At 63.6% G+C, this 17,795-nt stretch overlaps 2 protein-coding genes across 2 annotated transcripts; one reads left to right on the top strand and one right to left on the bottom strand.

Annotated features, from left to right (window-relative positions):
• Positions 1-291: 291 nt before the first annotated feature.
• LOC148055051 (uncharacterized) lies at positions 292-8,899 on the bottom strand. The gene is made up of 5 exons (XM_087762666.1): positions 8,827-8,899; positions 8,426-8,570; positions 8,291-8,369; positions 2,175-8,209; positions 292-2,053 (listed from the first exon to the last, which is right to left on the bottom strand). Exons 1-4 carry the CDS (start codon positions 8,897-8,899, stop codon positions 8,057-8,059), a joined length of 450 nt encoding a protein of 149 aa, XP_087618792.1. The 3' UTR covers positions 292-2,053; positions 2,175-8,056.
• SLC20A1 (solute carrier family 20 member 1) lies at positions 8,562-17,726 on the top strand. The gene is made up of 11 exons (XM_087763154.1): positions 8,562-8,814; positions 9,010-9,473; positions 9,566-9,706; positions 9,808-9,893; positions 11,431-11,527; positions 13,248-13,367; positions 15,001-15,249; positions 15,344-15,893; positions 15,995-16,180; positions 16,513-16,597; positions 17,039-17,726. Exons 2-11 carry the CDS (start codon positions 9,158-9,160, stop codon positions 17,198-17,200), a joined length of 1,992 nt encoding a protein of 663 aa, XP_087619280.1. The 5' UTR covers positions 8,562-8,814; positions 9,010-9,157; the 3' UTR covers positions 17,201-17,726.
• Positions 17,727-17,795: the final 69 nt, after the last annotated feature.

Consider the following 17,795-nt stretch of genomic DNA (forward strand, 5'->3'; position numbering starts at 1 on the left):
AGGGTCCATCAAAGGTACCAGAAAGAGTGAGGGGATGAGGCGGCTCCAGGCTCCGTCCAGGGGCTCCACTCAGCAGCAGCAGGAGGTAGGGCCAGAGACAGGACTGGAGACAAGCCACGACCCCACGGCCTCTCCAAGGCCCCACGCGTGTCCCTGGGCACGTCCACAAAGACGAGTCCCTGTTGTGGTTTAACCCCAGCCAGTAACTAAGCACCACCCAGCCGCTCGCTCACTCCCCCCCGGTGGGATGGGGGAGAGAATCAGAAGAGTAAAAGTGAGAAAACTCGTGGGTTGAGATAAAGACAGTTTAATGGGTAAAGCAAAAAGCCGTGCGCGCAAGCAAAGCAAAGCAAGGAATTCATTCACTGCTCCCCATGGGCAGGCGGGTGCTCAGCCATCCTCAGGAAAGCAGGGCTCCATCACGCGTAACGGTTACTTGGGAAGACAAACGCCATCACGCCCAACGTCCCCTCCTTCCTTCTTCTTCCCCCAGCTTACATACTGAGCATGACGTCATACGGTATGGAATGGCCCTTTGGCCAGTCTGGGCCAGCTGTCCTGGCTGTGCCCCCTCCCAGCTTCTTGTGCACCTGGCAGAGCATGGGAAGCTGAAAAGTCCTTGACTGGTGTAAACTCTGCTCAGCAAGAACCAAAACATCAGTGCGTTATCAACATTATTCTCATCCTAAATCCAAAACACAGCGCTCTACCAGCTACTAAGAAGAAAACTAACTCTATCCCAGCTGAAACCAGGACAGTGCCCACCCCTTATTCCATACCATTTACATCATGCTCAGGTCCCACATTATCCAATACATCCTCATTAACCACCACCCCACTTAGTCTATGGACCACCCCTGTGAAATGTCTGTACAATGTCCATAAACACCCACAAATGTCCACAAAATGTCCATCGAGTTCATTTAGTCCGTGACTTTGGGCTCCATCTGTGATGGTGGTGGCTCAGGACAGGAGAGGTGGTGTGTTGCGTGGAGTTGTTGCGCACCAAAGCCAGCTCAGGTCGGGTCACTGCTGCACTTGCACTGCTTCTTGTAAGGCTGCTTCTCCATTGGTTCAGGTGGTTCCTGCTATGGTAATTCCTATAACATGCAACTCAGACCATGGGTTACAATTTAAAGGTATTTATTTCCATCACAATCTCCACCCCTGGCCCCTTTGGGTCAGGATTAACATTGCAAGGAACTCCCCTTGCTCCTAGCCTGGCTAGCAACAAGGGGCTCCTGCTATAGTCATTCCCATAACATGCAACTCAAATCCCGGGTCACAACAATTTAAAGGTATTTCCATTACAGCCTCCACCCCTGGCCCCTTTGGACCAGGCCATTGGGTTTAACACTGCAATGGACTCCTCCTCTCACCCCTGCTCCGGCTTGGACTTACCCACAGACTGCAGTCCCTTAGGGGCGTACCTGCTCCAAGTGGAGCCTTGTCTATGAGCCACAGTCTCTCCAGGGGTGTACCTGCTGCGGCATGGATTTATCCACAGCCACGGTCACTTAGAGGTGCACCTGTTCCAGCGTGGCCTTCTCCACGGGCCACAGTGTTTTCAGAGATAGACCTGCTCCAGCGTGGCCTTGTCCGCAGCCACAGTCTCTTCAGAAGCAAACTTGCTCCACCATGGCCTTACCCACGGCCACACGCCTTGAGGTGCTCCAGCATGAGCTCATGCACAGCCACTGATGCCTCAAGGCGTACCTGCTGCAGCATGGACTTATCCACAGCCACAGATGCTTCGAGGTGTACCTTCTCCAGCGTGGCCTTCTCCTTCAGCCACAATCCCTTCAGAGGTATACCTGCTGCGGCACAGACGTAACCATGGCCACAGACGCTTTGAGACATACCTGCTCTGGCATGGGCTTACCACATCCACGGATGCTTCGGGGTGTCCTGCTCCCGCGTGGACTCATCCACATGCTGCCGGCGATGGGGAAGGGACGGCCGTCGGTAGGAGGTGACATTGGCACCGTTTGTGTCTCCTGGGCCTCCTGGACCACAACGCTCACTCCAGCTGTGGCATCTCTCAGAGACGGCTCTGCACGTGGAGACCAGAAAGGGAGAATGTGAAAGGGCTGCTGAACGGGGCAGGTCCTTTCTCCAAAGAACTTCAGCCCACAGGGCCCCACCTTCTCCCCACCGCTTGCTTCCCAACTTACAATAAACTCAACCCAGGCAGCTCTTCTCTGGATGAACTCTTTGCACAACTTGCATCTTTCTTTGGAGGCTTCTGCAGAGACAAAACTGTTTCCCGGGTCGCTGGATAAACTTTCTTCCACACCAGACAGGCCGGTGGGCGGCCGCGCCGGGGCAGGAGCCGGTCTCCAGGCAGCGGGAGGCACGGCAGACGCGGCCCGCCACGGCTCGCGTGCTGCCGTCCAGCGCGCGGCCGCCCAGCGCGCCTGCCCGGGACGTCCCCCCTCCTCGCGTCGCTGGCGGGAGAGGCGTCCTCGTGTCCGGCCTGGGTACGGACGCCCTCACTGAGGTGTGAGCGCGCGGCACCGAACTCCACTGTGATTCCCACCGCGTGCCCTCGGTGGCTGCAGCACCGACGTCGGCGTCTGCGGGGCCCCCCTCTCCTTCGCGCCGGGGCAGTTCTTTTGAGATTTGTTCTTATTTCTCATTATCCTGTGTCGCTAATTGGCAATAAATTCCTTTCCCCAGTCGAGTCTGTTTCGCCCCCGAGGGTCGCTGCTGGGTGATCTCCCTGACCCGGGAGCCGGTCGTCGCATTTTCTCTCCCTGCCCAGCCGAGGAGGGGAGCGATCGAGCGGCCGGGTGGGCAGCCGGCGCCCGGCCGGGGCCAGCGCAGCCCGCCCCGCTGCCAAGGCAGCGGCGGGGACGGAGCGGCCGGGCCTGGGCTGCCCCCCTGCCCCGCCGCCGCTCCGGTCGGACTACACCTCCCAGCATGCCGCGGGGCGCCGCGCATGCGCTCTCGGCCGGAGCGCCCTCTCCCGCGGCCCGGCAGCGCCCCCTGCCGGCTCCCGTCAGCCCCCGGACGCCGCCGGGGTCGCCCCCGAGCCGCCCCGGGCCGGCCCGGAGCTCCGCGGGGCGAGGAGAGACCCCAGGGGCCTGGCCGCATCCCTGCAGCCGGGATGGGCCGGGCAGCCCCCCGCCCCGGAGCCGTGCCGGCCCAGCCCCCGGTGCGCGGGCCGCCCGCTGCGCCCAGCTCCGCCGGCGCGGCCTGCTCTGAGGCCGGGCCCGGGCCGAGGGGGGCCTCCCTCTCCGCAGGTGCGGGGCTGTGGCCGAGCTGCGGGGCCGGCGGGGCTCTGCTGGAGCGGGAAGGAGGCCTCTGCTCAGACGGGCCTTCCCCAGGAGGGACACAAAGGCCTGGCGCAAGCGGCGGTGGCGATGCCGGTGCCCCCCCTTTCCCCAGGCCGCTGGGAACGGATCCCAGGCTGGAGGGGTGCTTGGCTGGGGCCAGGGCAGCTCTTCTCCGGGCCCCCTCTGTGGCCAAGGCCGCGGAATGCAAGCCAGGAGCTCTCCGGAAAGCTTGGTTGGGGCGCTGTGGAAAGCCTTTGGTCCCTTCCAACCTCAGCTGTTCCCTGATTCAGTGACTGCCCGGAGCAGGGAGTCTGACTTCAGGAGGTGCCTTCACCTCCAGTTCTTTGCCGCTCTCCGCAGGTGTGCTCCCGGCGGCCCCGGCAGCCCAAAGACACTGTTTCTGAGAAATCTGTGAGCAATCCCAAAAGAAGGGATCAAGTAACCGGCTCCCGAGCTGCCGTGGTGTTGGAGCGCACGCTAGGATGTGTCTTCCTGACACGACCTTCCTCATCAAAGGAAGACAAGTTGAGCCCCTGCGCACAGCAGAGGAGGCCTGTTCTGCGGATACTGACCCTCCCATCTCCGATGGCCTTCCCTTCAGCGTCGCTACGCCTGCGTCATGTCACCCGCCTTCCTCCTGTCCAGCCGCACGTGGAATCACGGAATCGTGGGGTAGTTGAGGGAGCTCTGGCCATCGTTTGGTCCAACCTGTCTGCTCAGGCAGGGCCACCTAGGGCTGGCGGCCCAGGACTTCTGAATTCCTCCTAGGGTGGAGACTCCGCAGTCTCTCTGGGTAACCTGCTCCAGCAAGACCACTGGAAATGCACGTGGCGGCAGCCTGTGGCTTTCCTTTCAGCCAGCTCCCGGGCATTTTTCCTTGACGTCCTGTTCATTGGATGAGAAAAGAGCATCAGAGCAGAAGCAGGAGGTGGTACAGATTGACGTAACGATGGTGTCAAGTGTAGAAAAACAGCTCTCTGGATACGGAGTCGTGACAGAGCCCTTCAGACGTGCTCGTTCAAGTTGCTTCTGCGGGCTCTTGCTTCCAGTCTCGCAAATGACTCCATCCTGCTTTACACCGCCCGTGCCTGTAGTGCTTGCCCTGGAGTTTGATCAGGCCCACGGTCCAGCAGCTGGAGCTGGTCGCAGCCGCGCTGTAGCAGGGAGCTCCCGGTGGCCTTTTTATTTATCGTATTTCTATTAGCATGACTGGTAACTTTCTTTTATGAATAGAACATGGTTTTGGAAGTCGGGGCGGGGGGGGGGGGGTTGTTTTTTTTTTTTTTTATCGGAAGCGTTAGGATTGTCTCCCAAGCGCACTGGCATAAAAAGCATGAAAAGAGGAAATGAAAATGTCCGCTGGCTTCAGTAGGCGAGGGATGGAGCCTCCAATTTTGACTTGGTTGGGAAAAGGCCTTGGGGCCGAATGTTGCGAAACCGGCTGTGCAGTCGCTAGAGGGCTCCTGGGCTCTTGGGCGGCGCTGCCCGCGTTGGCACCTCGGATTTGGCCTCCTTGGTCCTGCTCTGCAACAAGCCGTCCCCTGCCCCAGGGGCCACCCAGGTGACACCTCGCAGGGCTGCTGAGGTGACTCGCCTGGCTCCCGGGCAGGGGCTCAGCCGGGGTGGAGGGGGAATTCTTCCCTGCCGCTGTAGCGCCTTGCCACCGTAAGCCAGAGAGGTTCTGGCAAGGCTGGAGACACCTAAAGCCGCCAGGAAAGGCGGAGGAGGAACGTGGGGTCTGGCTCTGCCCTTCCACGCCAGAGAGCCCGTCCGTCCTCTGGCGGAGCAGCCGCACGCAGGCGCCTTGCCCTTGGCGCCAGGGGTCCCTCCTGCAGGAGCCGGGCCCTGCGGGAGGCGGCAGGACGCCTCGCCTTCCCCTGTACGTACAGCGGGCGCCTTGGCGTTGCCCGTCAGGCTTGCGGGGAAGATTGCGCTCGGGGGGAAGGCAGGAGGCCTTCCCGGCAGGGCGGCAGAGGCGTGAGCAGTCGAACCACACAGGCCTGCGCCGCCACAGCCGAGGAACGCCGGAGGGGACCGAGGGAAACCCCAGACTCCAGGGCAGGGAGACTCCAGGGTTGGCAGTGCTGGGGCCGAGCGGAGGTGTGCCGGTGCGGGAGCTCCTGCTCGTGCCGCCCTCAGCCCCCTCGGGAACGCCAGGTAAAGCCCCCCGGGGCCAGCTCCCAGCTGGAGTCACCGGCCTGTGCCTGGCGGGGCGTTGATCCGCCGGGATTTGGGCAGGAGGGTGTGCTGCAGGTCCCGGGGGGCGGTGGATGGCGGCACACGGGCACCGCAGCCCCCCTCGGGTGCTCACCCCGTTCTTGCCCCACGGCGGACTTGAGCAGGGACGGGGAGGGGAGGGGAGCACCCAGGAAGGGAAGTGACAAATGACGGACAGCCCACGTGTCCGTGAGGATGTTATGGCTGACGGCGGCAAAAGCCGTGCTGAGGTGGGGGCAAACAGCATCCATCGCTCTTCCACCAAGCCGGTCGTCTCCCCGTCTGGCTGGTGAAGCGCCGTCTCCCCTTCGGCCGTCCATGCTGACCGCTCCCCGCCTCCTTCTTGTTCGTCGCGCGCTTGGAAATGGTTTCCAGGTCTTCGTTCTTGTCCTCCTCGAAGACAGGAGTGACGGTTGCTCTCTTCCCGTCCTCGGGGAGCTCTCCCGCTCGCCGTGACCCTCCAAAGCTACTCTGGATCCTGCTCGTTCCCCAGCGCATCCCCGGCGCCGCACCGCGCGCTCAGCGCCGCACCCCGTGTATCCGGCCCGGCGCCGCGCCTGCTCGGTGCTGCGCCCTGTGCCTTTGGTGCCGTCCCCGTGAGCTGGGGCTGCACCCACAGGCCCCCAGGTGCTGGGTCCCCTCCGGGCTTTGGGGGGGCAGGGGGGTGGGAGCCGGGGGTGCAGGCTGTGGATCCTCCCAGCTTCGTCCAGGGGCTGCTGCCTCAGTTTCCCCCGCAGACTCGCCCGCCTGGGGCCGACGGGGCCACCTGGGGGTGACGAGGATGCGGGACAGGGGCGCGGGGCCATCCCCTGCTACCGCCTCGGGGGGCCGAGAGGGGCCAGGGGACCCCGGCCTCCAGGCACGCGTCCCCCCTCGCCCCCCGGCCTGCCCGGGGCCACGCCGCGGCTCCGCACGCCCGGCGCCGCACGTGGCCGGGGACACGGGGCCCACGGGGACGCGGGACGGACTCTGGCCCGGTGACGCGAGGGCAGCGGGGCAGCGGGGCCAGGGCACCCGGCCGCTTCCCCCCCGCCGGGTGCCGTCCGCGGGCCCACGTCACTGGCGGCCCCGTGACGCGGTGCCCCGCCACGGACCGGCGACGGACCGGCCCCGAGCCGATGACCCGTGCGCGGGCACAGCCCCCGCCGGAGGCCCCGGCTGCCTGCGCCGCGCTGACCCGCTGCCCCGGGGCCGGACGCCGCGGCGCTGCCCGCTGAGCCGCGGTTCCTCCCGGGCAACGGTCACCCCGGGGCGGGCACCGGCCCCGGCACCGCCCCCGGCCCGGCCCGGCCCCGGCACCGCCCCCGCCCCCGCCCCGGGGGCACGCGTGTGCTCCCGGCCGGTGCCGGCGCCGGTGCGCGCACGCCCGCCGCGGGGTGCACCAGCAGCGTGCAGGGGGCGGCTGGGGGGACCCCCGGGACCCCCCCGGCTGCGCTCGCCCGGCTGCGGGTGCGGATGCCGCGGCCGGTCCCGGCGGGAAGCGGTGTCCGTCCCCGCGCCGGGCCTTTCCCGGGGGAACCTGGGCCGCGCCAGCGCCGGGGGGGGGCGGCTGCCCCCGGGCCGGTGCCGCTGCTGGGCGCTGGCCCGAGCGGTGCCGGCGCGGTGCTGCCCCCGCTGCGGGCTGGGCCGGGGCCGGGGCCGGGGCCGGGGCCGAGCCCGCACCAGTGCCAGGCTGTGCCGAGCCGGGCCAGCCCGCAGCCGTGCCGGGCTGGGCCAGGGCCAAGCCTACGCCCGGGTCCGGCTGTGCCAGGCCGGGCCGAGCCGAGCCGGGCCGTGCCGAGCCGAGCCGTGCCGAGCCGGGCCGAGCCGTGCCGAGCCGAGCCGAACCGTGCCGGGCCGAACCGGGCCGAGCCGAGCCGAGCCGAACCGTGCCGTGCCGAGCCGGGCCGGGCCGAGCCGTGCCGGGCCGAGCCGAGCCGAGCCGAGCCGAGCCGGGCCGTGCCGAGCCGAGCCGAGCCGGGCCGAGCCGAGCCGGGCCGAGCCGAACCGTGCCGAGCCGGGCCGAGCCGAGCCGAACCGTGCCGGGCCGAACCGGGCCGAGCCGAGCCGGGCCGTGCCGTGCCGAGCCGGGCCGGGCCGAGCCGTGCCGAGCCGAACCGTGCCGAGCCGAGCCGTGCCGAACCGTGCCGGGCCGAGCCGAGCCGAGCCGAGCCGAGCCGAGCCGGGCCGTGCCGAGCCCGGCCGGGCCGAGCCGAGCCGGGCCGTGCCGAACCGTGCCGAGCCGGGCCGAGCCGAGCCGGGCCGTGCCGAGCCGAGCCGTGCCGAGCCGAGCCGAGCCGAGCCGGGCCGGGCCGTGCCGTGCCGTGCCGAGCCGAGCCGGGCCGGGCCGAGCCGAGCCGGGCCGGGCCGAGCCGGGCCGTGCCGTGCCGAGCCGGGCCGAACCGCGCCGAGCCGGGCCGGGCCGAACCGACCTGGGCCGGGCTGAGGCAAGCCGATCTGGACTGGGCTGAGCCGAGCCGATCCGGGCCGATCTGGGCTAGGCCGGGCCGGGCCGCTCTGGGCCGGGCTGAGCCGAGCCGATCCGGGCCGATCTGGGCCGGGCCGGGCCGAGCCGATCTGGGCTAGGCCGGGCCGATCTGGGCTAGGCCGGGCCGCTGTGGGCCGGGCTGAGCCGAGCCGCTCTGGGCTAGGCCGGGCCGATCTGGGCTAGGCCGGGCCGGGCCGGGCCGCTCTGGGCCGGGCCGCTCTGGGCCGGGCCGCTCTGGGCCGGGCCGCTGGGCCGGGCCGGGCCGAGCCGATCTGGGCTAGGCCGGGCCGGGCCGGGCCGGGCCGCTCTGGGCCGGGCTGAGCCGAGCCGATCCGGGCCGATCTGGGCCGGGCCGCTGTGGGCCGGGCCGGGCCGAGCCGATCTGGGCTAGGCCGGGCCGATCTGGGCTAGGCCGGGCCGCTCTGGGCCGGGCCGGGCCGAGCCGATCTGGGCCGATCTGCGCTAGGCCGGGCCGGGCCGGGCCGGGCCGAGCTGATCTGGGCCGGGCCGGGCCGGGCCGGGCCGGGCCGATCGCCGCTGATCACGCACGTGGTGCCGGTGCGCGCTGCCCGCGCGGGGGGTCGGCGGCCGGCGGGGCGGGGCCGGGGCTCAGAGCTCGGCGCTGCCCAATGGCGGAGCGGCCTCGTCCCCCCCTGGCGGCGAGCGGGCCAATGGCGGCGCCGTGCGTCAGGCGGGGGGCGGGCGTTGCGGCGGTCAGGTGGGGCCGCGGGCGGCGGTTAAAGCGCGGCTGGCGGCGGGCGGTGGCGCCAGTCGGAGGTGGCGCAGCGGAGCCGTGCAGGCCCTGCCCTGCCCTTCCTTTCCTTCCCCGGCGAGTGCGGCCCGGCCCGGCCGGTGAGCGGCGGCCTTGGGCGGCGGCGCGGCGCGGCGCGGCGTGGCGTGGGGTGGCGGCGGCGGCGGCGGGGCGGGCAGGGCACATGGCGGCGGGAGAGGGCGGGTGCGGTGGCGCGCGCGGGAGCGGCCGTTACCGGCGCGCGGGAAGGGCCGTTATCCGGTGCCCTCCCCCGCTCAGCCCCGTCTCTCCCGCAGGATGAAGCGCGGCGCAGGCCATGGCGCGGCACCCGGCCCCCAGCCCCCGCGGCCGGCGGGGCCCTAGGACGGCGGATCCCCCCCGCGCCCGGTAGCGACTCCTGCCCCTATTTAATTTTATACCTAATTTATTTATACACCCCCCACCATGGACCCCACCCCCGCGCTGCCCCCCGCCCCCATGGCGGACTTCCTCTGGATGCTGGTCCTGGGCTTCATCATCGCCTTCGTCCTGGCCTTCTCCGTGGGCGCCAACGACGTGGCCAACTCCTTCGGGACGGCGGTGGGCTCGGGGGTGGTGACCCTCCGGCAAGCCTGCGTCTTGGCCAGCATCTTTGAGACGGTGGGTTCCGTCCTGCTGGGAGCCAAAGTCAGCGAGACCATCCGGAAGGGGCTGATCGACGTGGAGATGTACAACTCCACGCAGCAGCTGCTGATGGCAGGTTCGATCAGCGCCATGTTCGGTGAGGAATGGGGGTGTCAAAGGGGGGGGGGGCAACATGCCCCAGGGTGCCCCGGTGAGGGCCTTCTAACCAGGCTTCTCCTTCTCTTCCAGGATCTGCTGTGTGGCAGCTAGTGGCTTCGTTCTTGAAGCTCCCGATTTCTGGTACCCACTGCATCGTTGGAGCAACCATCGGCTTTTCGCTGGTGGCCAAAGGGCAAGAAGGTGTCAAGTGGTCCGAGCTGCTAAAGATTGGTAAGTCCAGCTCCTGTGACCACCCCTGTGCATGGCGTCCGTGTGCCCCCTGGGCTTCCCCGTCTGGCAGCGGGATGCTGATCGTGCCTCTTCTCTCCTAGTGTTGTCCTGGTTCATCTCACCCCTCCTTTCAGGCATCATGTCTGCTATCCTGTTCTTCCTTGTCCAGAGGTTCATCCTCCGCAAGGTAAGGGCTTTATCTGACCCATTATCTGCCACCTTGGGGTTCCCGCGTGCTCCCTTGTCTGCTCCTTGGACGGGTTGATTGGCTTATGTGCACCGGAGCTTCTCCAGGCACATCTGTCCTTGTGGTGACGCTTGGGTGAGCCCTTCTGGACTCCTTCAGGAGGAGCTGAAGGGACGGGAAAACTCTGTAGCCACTCCACAAAGCGGAGCCTGTGAGGTGAGGAGGCTTCACTGAACCTCCTCCAAAACGTCTGGGCCAGGAGTGTCCTGGCCTCAGCAGACACAGCTGCAGTTTCCAAGTAGTGAAGTAGCCCAGAACTGATAAGATTAGAGCTTCTTGTCAGGCTATTCCTAAGTCCTGGTGGACCTCCTCTTGTGTCAGGCTGCAGATGAAGGCAATGGCCAACAGTGATGGCTTCCTCTTAGGCCTAGAGGGCCAGAATTGTCCCTGGTGCTGTGGAAACGGCACTTTCGTCCCATCTGGGGCCCCAGGTGAAGTGATGGGTGCTCGGGCTGGCTCCAGGGACATGCTCCCACTGTTGGGAGTGTCTGAAAGCCCAGGAAGAGGGATTGGACACCCAGAGGTGCTTGAAATGGAGGTGGCAGCTTTAGACCTCATCTTTCTGAGATGATGACCCTGGAGCATGGGACGCTGCCAGCCCAGAGCAGGGGTATCCAGCCAGCTGCCCAGAGGAACTCCAGCATTTTCTTCTGCATATTTGAGGTTAACTTAAATTATTTTAGGTCTTAGCTCTAACTATTTCTGTTTCAAGAGATGTTAAGATCTTATCGCTGCTGGTTTCTACCTGGCAGCCCTTTAAAACAATTCAGCGTCACCGCTGTCAGAGTAACCTTGCGTAACTGGCCTTTCAAAGCTGGGCTGGCCCCGTCATGCTTCATTCTGGTGCTGAATAGTCCGGTTGCTCCGTCCTGCTCGGCATTTGGTAACGCTCGGTGTGTTTGTACCGACGCTAGACCCCAACTGCTGGGCAGCAGCAGAGATTAAGTGCTCCTGCTGCTTGGGTGAGGGCCTCTCTGTGCAGGTATGTGGTCAAATAAGCTGCTTTGTGAGTAATGGACTTTTTTTATTTTGTCCAAGTCAGCTGGAAAGAGGTAAAAGCTTTGTCTGACAAATGGTTTTGTCTGAAAGTGCCTGGGGAGTTGAAAGCAAACATACGTGCAGCTGGAGGCTGTGGAGGTCTGCGGGCTGGGGAGCTTCGGGAAGGGTTCAAGAGCCAGGCAGCCCCTGGCTGCGGGCGCAGATGAGGTGCTCCAGCCTTGGGAGTGGTGGGACGCTCGGCTGGTCCTGCCCTGGGGAGCCTCGTGGGACCCACGGCGTTCTGCCTCCTTCTCCGCCCCGGGCTGCTGGGGGTCTGACGGTGGCAGCTCCATGGGTTATTTTCTAAAAGCTGTCGGGAGCTCTGGCTTGCTCAGCAGTTGACCGAAGGCACAGACCCCCTTTTGGGAAGGGGCTGGTGCTGGGCTGCTGCACAGCCCTCAAGGTCTGGCTTTCTGCAGCACTGATCCTTGTTTTGCAGGCAGATCCCGTGCCCAATGGCTTGCGAGCTTTGCCCATCTTCTATGCCTGTACTGTGGGGATCAACCTCTTCTCCATCATGTACACTGGTGCACCTTGTAAGTACATGTCAGAATACTTGAACCTTGATTTTTAAATTCTTTACAAAACCTCCATTAAATGCACGATTTACCCCTTTTTTGCTTTACAGGGCTGAAATCTCCTAGAAGGCGGCTGGCCTGTGCCGGTTACAGAAGGCTGCAGGCTAGCGTGCGCTGAGTTCTGGGCTAGATAGTTGCCCAGCCAAAGAGACCTGCTCAAACTAAACCCCTCCAGACCTTTCTCCTTAGACTTCACAGGACTGGCAGATAACATGACTTCCCCTTCCCTTCTCTTACCTGTGCTAAAACTCAGGTACCCAGCTGCCGCTGAAGAGACTCCTCAGGCTGCCGGTAGCGAGGCTAGGAGCAGGGATGGAGGCTGTGCCTCCTGATTCACCTTGTCCCTAAGAATAAACTAATTATCCCTGGCAAGAAGAGCTGGCACCTGTACTGAGAAGAGGAATTTGTACTTCAGTTTGAAAAGCCAAATTGAAATGCTTGTTTGGCTGTTGTGTAGGGGGACAGGTTGCGGGCAGGACTAGGAGAGGGCTTGGCAGGGGAGGAGGGTGGCTTTGCCTGTGGAGCCGGAGGCTCCATAACCTCCGGGGTGACGCAGCGCGAGCTGTTTTCGGTCTGAGTGTGGGTTTCCTGTCGTGGAGGAATCACTGGAGGTGTGGTGAGGGCAGTCAGTGCTTTCTCCACAGGGTTTTCTCTGTAAACAGTGGCTGGAAAAATTTTTGGAGGGATGTCAGCTTCCCCTTCCCTTGGCTTTCCAGCCCGGGAGGAAGGCAGGGTTGCTGCGGTGCTGCTGGGGGCACGGGGACTGCAAAGCAGCAGCAGCGCTGCTCCAAGATCACTTTATCACCTGGCACCCCCAAGGAAGATTCATGTTTATCCCGAGTCCTCAGCTGCAGGAGGGCTGGGTGAGCTCGGTGATGCTCAAGGGCAGGGTTTGCAGCCTTCAGCCAGGTTTGCCATAAGCAAGTAGCCAAATGCGTGGGTAAAGGAGCTGCGATGTTGCTGGTGGTGCATTAGGAGCAGTAAGTTGTTGCCTGCAGCAGAAAACGCACAAGTTGAGCGGTTACAAGCACCTGATACCCTGACCGGGGGCTGCAGCAGGCTGTATAATGCAAAACCTTTCTAAAAGTCACACTGCATGTGAAAATGCTTGTAACTGGGTCACGTAACACCTCAAATGCCTTGAAACTTGAGCTTAAGTTCCTAGGGACTCGTGGAGCGGGAGAACCATCTTCCCCCAGCAGCTGGAGGAGCTGATGGAGGTGTGGGGCTCTCCGGCGGGAGCAGCCTGGGTCCTTGTGTCCTCTCCCCGACCGGGGGAAGCGGCGCTGTGGCTGCAGCAGCCGTGCTGGGTGGTTTGTTTTTTTTTCTTTGACATTGCAGCAAGTGAGGAGACAAGGGCTGTGAGGAGCCTCCCGTCCCTGCTCAGGGCACACGCTGGTCCCTGACGGGGTTTGGCTGCGGGAGGGAGGGGAAGGTGGCTGCACATGTGAAAGATGAGCTTGTGATGGGGGAGACTGTAATTGGGGGGCTGCTGCGTGGGTTAAGCTCTCGGTTTCGGTGCGATCAGCAGTGGCTTTCCGATGGCATTTCTCCCTGGCAGGCGAATTAGCTCAGGGATGTTGCAGGTGATGGAGTCCCCGTGCCAGGAAGAGCAAAGTCGTATGTTGAGGAGGTTTTTGCCCGGAGGTTTTCAAAGATCCGTTGTTTTATTTCCTAGTGCTGGGCTTTGACAAACTTCCTCTGTGGGGTATCCTCCTAATTTCGGCGGGGAGTGCTGTTGTCTGTGCTCTCGTCGTCTGGTTCTTTGTATGTCCGAGAATGAAGAAGAAAATCGAACGTAAGTAATGCCTCTCTCTTTGCAATCCTTTGGGGAAGGGCATGCTCGGACTAACCAACTTCTTTTCCCAGCGGGAGATCTCATTAGCCGCAGGGCTGTTATTAGCAGGGATCCTCAGCTTCAGATATCGCTTAAGCTGCTCTGCAAACCCTGAGTCGCTGGGGCACATCTCATCGAGCTGGACCCTGCGTGCTCCTAACCCACCGCAGCACCAAAAAGCTGCTCCCTGGCACCCCAAAATACCCCTCGAAGTGGCTGTTGTGCTGCCAAGCAGCATCTGGCAGCTGATTTCTGAGCAGGGCGATCTCTCCTTCACCTGCACAGGACAGCAGGCAATATTAAACAGCCCGATTTCACTGTTTAATAGAGAAAAAGAGAAGGCGGGAGACAACCTGCCTGTTAACCAGTGTAACCTTTAATCCTCTGCATACCTGCTGATCAATCTTTGGCCTGGCAGATGCAGATCACAAGTTTAAAGCTGTGTAAGCTGATGAAATCCTTTCCCTGTAGCAAAAAAAAAAAAAAAAAAAAAAAAAAAATCTCTATTGAAAGGCATCCAAAAGAGCAGTCCTGAGCTCTGCCTCCCGAAAAGTACAGGCAGCTCTCCTGGAGTCGTGTGTGGTCTTGCATATAAATTTTGTGTGCAGTCTGGGGCACTTGAGGAACTGGAGATGAGGGGATAACCAGTGTCCTTGTCAGACTGGTGTAATTGGGGTGTGACTAACAGCTTTATGGCTGCCCTTGACATTCTTCCAGCTGTTTGAGCTTCAGCTTAACTCCTGCCTGCAAGGCAGCTCCCCTGCCTGCCAGACGGGCTCCCCTGCCTGCCGAGGCAGCCTGCCTGCCGGAGAGCATCGCTGGGGGAGGTGGCGGTGCAGGGGGAGAGGAGCTCTGCAGGGGCTTGATGCCACAGCCCGGCCCTTGCAGCAGCAAACTGGCTGGGAAATGGTCATGTTTGTGACAAGGAGGTGGTTTTTGTTGTTGTCGGAAGGAGCTGACCTCATGTTTTCACCTGGAGAAAACATGCTTTTCCCGGTAGAGGGGGAGTAACAGCCTCAGCTTCCAGGGCTTGGTGCTGCTGGCTTGGCTCTTCCAGTGGGACAGGAAACCAGGCTGCCCTTGGGAGGTGGAGACCGGCTCCTGTGTGGGTTTGTCACCCACCAGCGGGAGCTGGAGAGGAGCCCAGGCGGGCGAGTCCTCCCGGCAGGCTGGAGCTGATGGGCTGGCAGAGGAGCTAGGCTCTTCTGGGCACCTTCCCATCGGCTTCAAGGGTCGCAACCGCCCCAGAAGCAGATCCAGAGCATCCCACGGCCACCGGGAATGGGGATGGGACAAACATGGCTCAAAGAGGAACCTCTGCTGTAGGAAGAACGGGCATAAAAGCCCCATAATGGTGCTCACCACACCCCGTGTGGGTGGGGGGGGCCTAAAAATAGGAGATGAGCTGGCTTGTGATGGTTTGGCTGTTGTGCCTGGGACAAGGTGCGACTGCCCAGCCGTTTCCAAAGTTCAGGATGGGGGGGAAGCTGTAAATTTTTATTTAGCTACCATAAATCTGAGTGGTGAGGGGTGTGGGCTTGCTCCTGGTGGTGGTGGTGGGAAGAGGTTTGATGGCAGCTGCCTCCCTTCACAGGAGAGATCAAATCCAGTCCTTCTGAAAGCCCCTTGATGGAGAAGAACATCAGCCCAAAGGAGGACCACGAGGAGCCCAAGGTGCCCCTGGGCGATGCCAAGAGCCCCGTTGCTGATGTGGGGTCGGCTGCGCCCCAGCGGGCAGCGGTGGAGGAGAGGATGGTCTCCTTCAACCTGGGGGACCTGGAGGAGGCCCCGGAGCAGGAGAGGCTCCCCAGCCTTGACCTGAAGGAAACCAGCATTGACAGCGGTGAGTGGGGGGGGGGTGACACGGGGGTGCCGGGGTGCTCTGCCCCCACCCCAGGTGCCCCTGGGTGCTAAAGCCCTGCCGTCTCTCTTGGCAGGAGCTGTGCGGCTGCCCAACGGCAGCCTCGTCCAGTTCAACCAGGCTGTGGGCCACCAGATGAGCTCCAGCGGGCAGTACCAGTACCACACTGTGCACAAGGACTCCGGCCTCTACAAGGAGTTGCTGCATAAGCTACACCTGGCCAAGATGGGGGACTGCATGGGGGACTCGGGGGACAAGCCCCTGCGGCGCAACAACAGCTACACCTCCTACACCATGGCCATCTGCGGCATGCCCCTGGACTCCCTCCGCGCCAAGGAGGGCGAGGAGATGGAGAAGCTGACCTGGCCCGTGGCGGATACCAAGAAGAGGGTCCGCATGGACAGCTATACCAGCTACTGCAACGCGGTGGCAGATGCCCACCCGGCGGCTGATGTGGACCTGAACACAGCCCAGGTGGAGATGGGAGTCAGCAACTGCAAGGGCAGCAGTAGCTCCTTGGAAGAATGGCATGACCAGGACAAGCCCGAGGTGTCCCTCCTCTTCCAGTTCCTGCAGATCCTCACAGCCTGCTTTGGCTCCTTCGCTCACGGTGGCAACGACGTCAGGTCAGTTGGGTTGGCAGGAGCGGTGGGGTTGCTCGCTGGGGCTGGTTCCCACCTTGCCCAGAGCCCCTGGCCCTCTAGACCAGCTCTCCTTTCTCTTCCAGCAATGCCATAGGGCCCCTGGTCGCACTCTACCTGGTCTATCAGACAGGCGATGTGGCTACCAAGGTGGCAACTCCCATCTGGCTGCTGCTCTACGGAGGTGCGGGGATTTGCATCGGTTTGTGGGTCTGGGGAAGGAGAGTCATCCAGACGATGGGGAAGGACCTGACTCCCATCACACCATCCAGGTAAGGTCTGCCTTGGGGTGGGAGGAGCTTCAGGCAGTCCTAGAGCTGCATCCCGCTCCAGGAGTCCCTCTCTATCCTCCCTTTGGGGGTTTCGTTGCTTGGGAGGTGGAGCTGGGGCGCGTGTGGCCCCATAACACCTCCCTGTGTCCCTTGGAGGGGGGTCGTTCTGGGGCTGCTGGGGGGCTGGAGAGCCAAGTGAGGAGCTGGCCCTGCTGTGCAGGGTCTGCCTGGGGACAGCAGCCCCGGGTCTGGCTTGGGCTAAGCCCGCCTGACCGGCTGGGTGGTGCGGAGGGGCCGCTGCCCGGGTTCCCATGCGCTTTCTGTCTCTGCAGTGGCTTCAGCATCGAGCTGGCGTCTGCCCTGACGGTGGTGATTGCCTCCAACGTTGGCCTCCCCATCAGCACCACCCACTGCAAGGTAGGGGCGCGGGCAGGAGCAGGAGCGGTCGGTGCTGGCTTGGTGCAAGCTCAGCTTCCCCCAAATCCTGGCGCTAATGGGGCTGAGCTGTGCGGGAGGCCCCAGCCCAGACTGCTGGCTGGCCTTCAGCTCCCAGCTCTGCCATTTGCATCTGAATGCGGGGTTGGGAGGGCTGGGAGGAGTCCCTGGGTGAGGGGGTACTGGGAGGTGATGGGAGAACAAAACCCCTTTGATGGAGCCCGGGGCTCTGCCGAGTGGCCGTGGGAGCCCCGGTGCTGCTCCAGGATGGTGGCTTCTGGCCCTCCTCTCTCTCTGGGGTCTGCTGGGTCCCCAAGGGCTGGAGCGAGACCCTCGGCCCCACGGCTGAGGCTTTCCCTGGAAGGGCTGTGGGAGGGCGGGCACCCGCTGCCAGGCTGAGCCGTGCCCCGGCTCCTCGGGCAGGTGGGCTCCGTGGTCTCGGTGGGCTGGCTGCGCTCCAGGAAGGCGGTGGACTGGCGTCTCTTCCGCAACATCTTCATGGCCTGGTTCGTCACCGTCCCCATCTCGGGTCTCATCAGCGCTGCCATCATGGCTGTCTTCAAGTACGCTGTCCTGAAGGTGTGAGGGCATCGGGCTCGCGCTGCTCCCGCTTCGCTGCTGCCACCCTCCCCTCCAGGAGCCGGGGAGGCTCGTCCCGCTGCGGGATGGGGGCTGCCGTCGTCTCTGGGGCTTCCTCAGTTCTGCATAGTGTTGCCACTGAAGTATCTTTTTTTTTTTTTTTTTTTTTTGATGTCGGCGCTAAGTGTCTAGAGGGGGGCGCAGCGGTGAGGCTGTGCCGGCCCCAGCGTGACTCCCCTGCTGCGCTGTAGCTTTAGGTTAGCAGTTACGGGAGGCCACTCTTCTTATTTTTAATGACTTAATGAAGCTCCCCTGGCAGTGATTCCTCCTCGAGTAAAGAGTGGGGCTGGTCCTTGCCCCGCCTGGGAGGGCGGGGGGCCCTGGGGCACCCCCCTTGCGGGCCGTGCCCTGTTCAGCTTTGCCTCCATCGCTGTAGTGGTGTGGACACCATCCTGCTCGGGGGTCCCTGGGGCGCAGCCCCCGGCCCCCCCTCACTGCTGCTACCTCGGACTCAATAAAGATCTCCTTTGTATGCCAGTGGTGCCGGTGATCTGGGGGGTGCGGGGGTGGCCCTGTCCCCTCGCGAGCTGCCCCATGGCCT

The sequence above is a fragment of the Nipponia nippon genome, unplaced genomic scaffold (assembly GCF_047370975.1).
Source record: "Nipponia nippon isolate SJK-2023a ecotype South Korea unplaced genomic scaffold, ASM4737097v1 scaffold_27, whole genome shotgun sequence".
Classification (NCBI taxonomy): Eukaryota; Metazoa; Chordata; class Aves; order Pelecaniformes; family Threskiornithidae; genus Nipponia; species Nipponia nippon.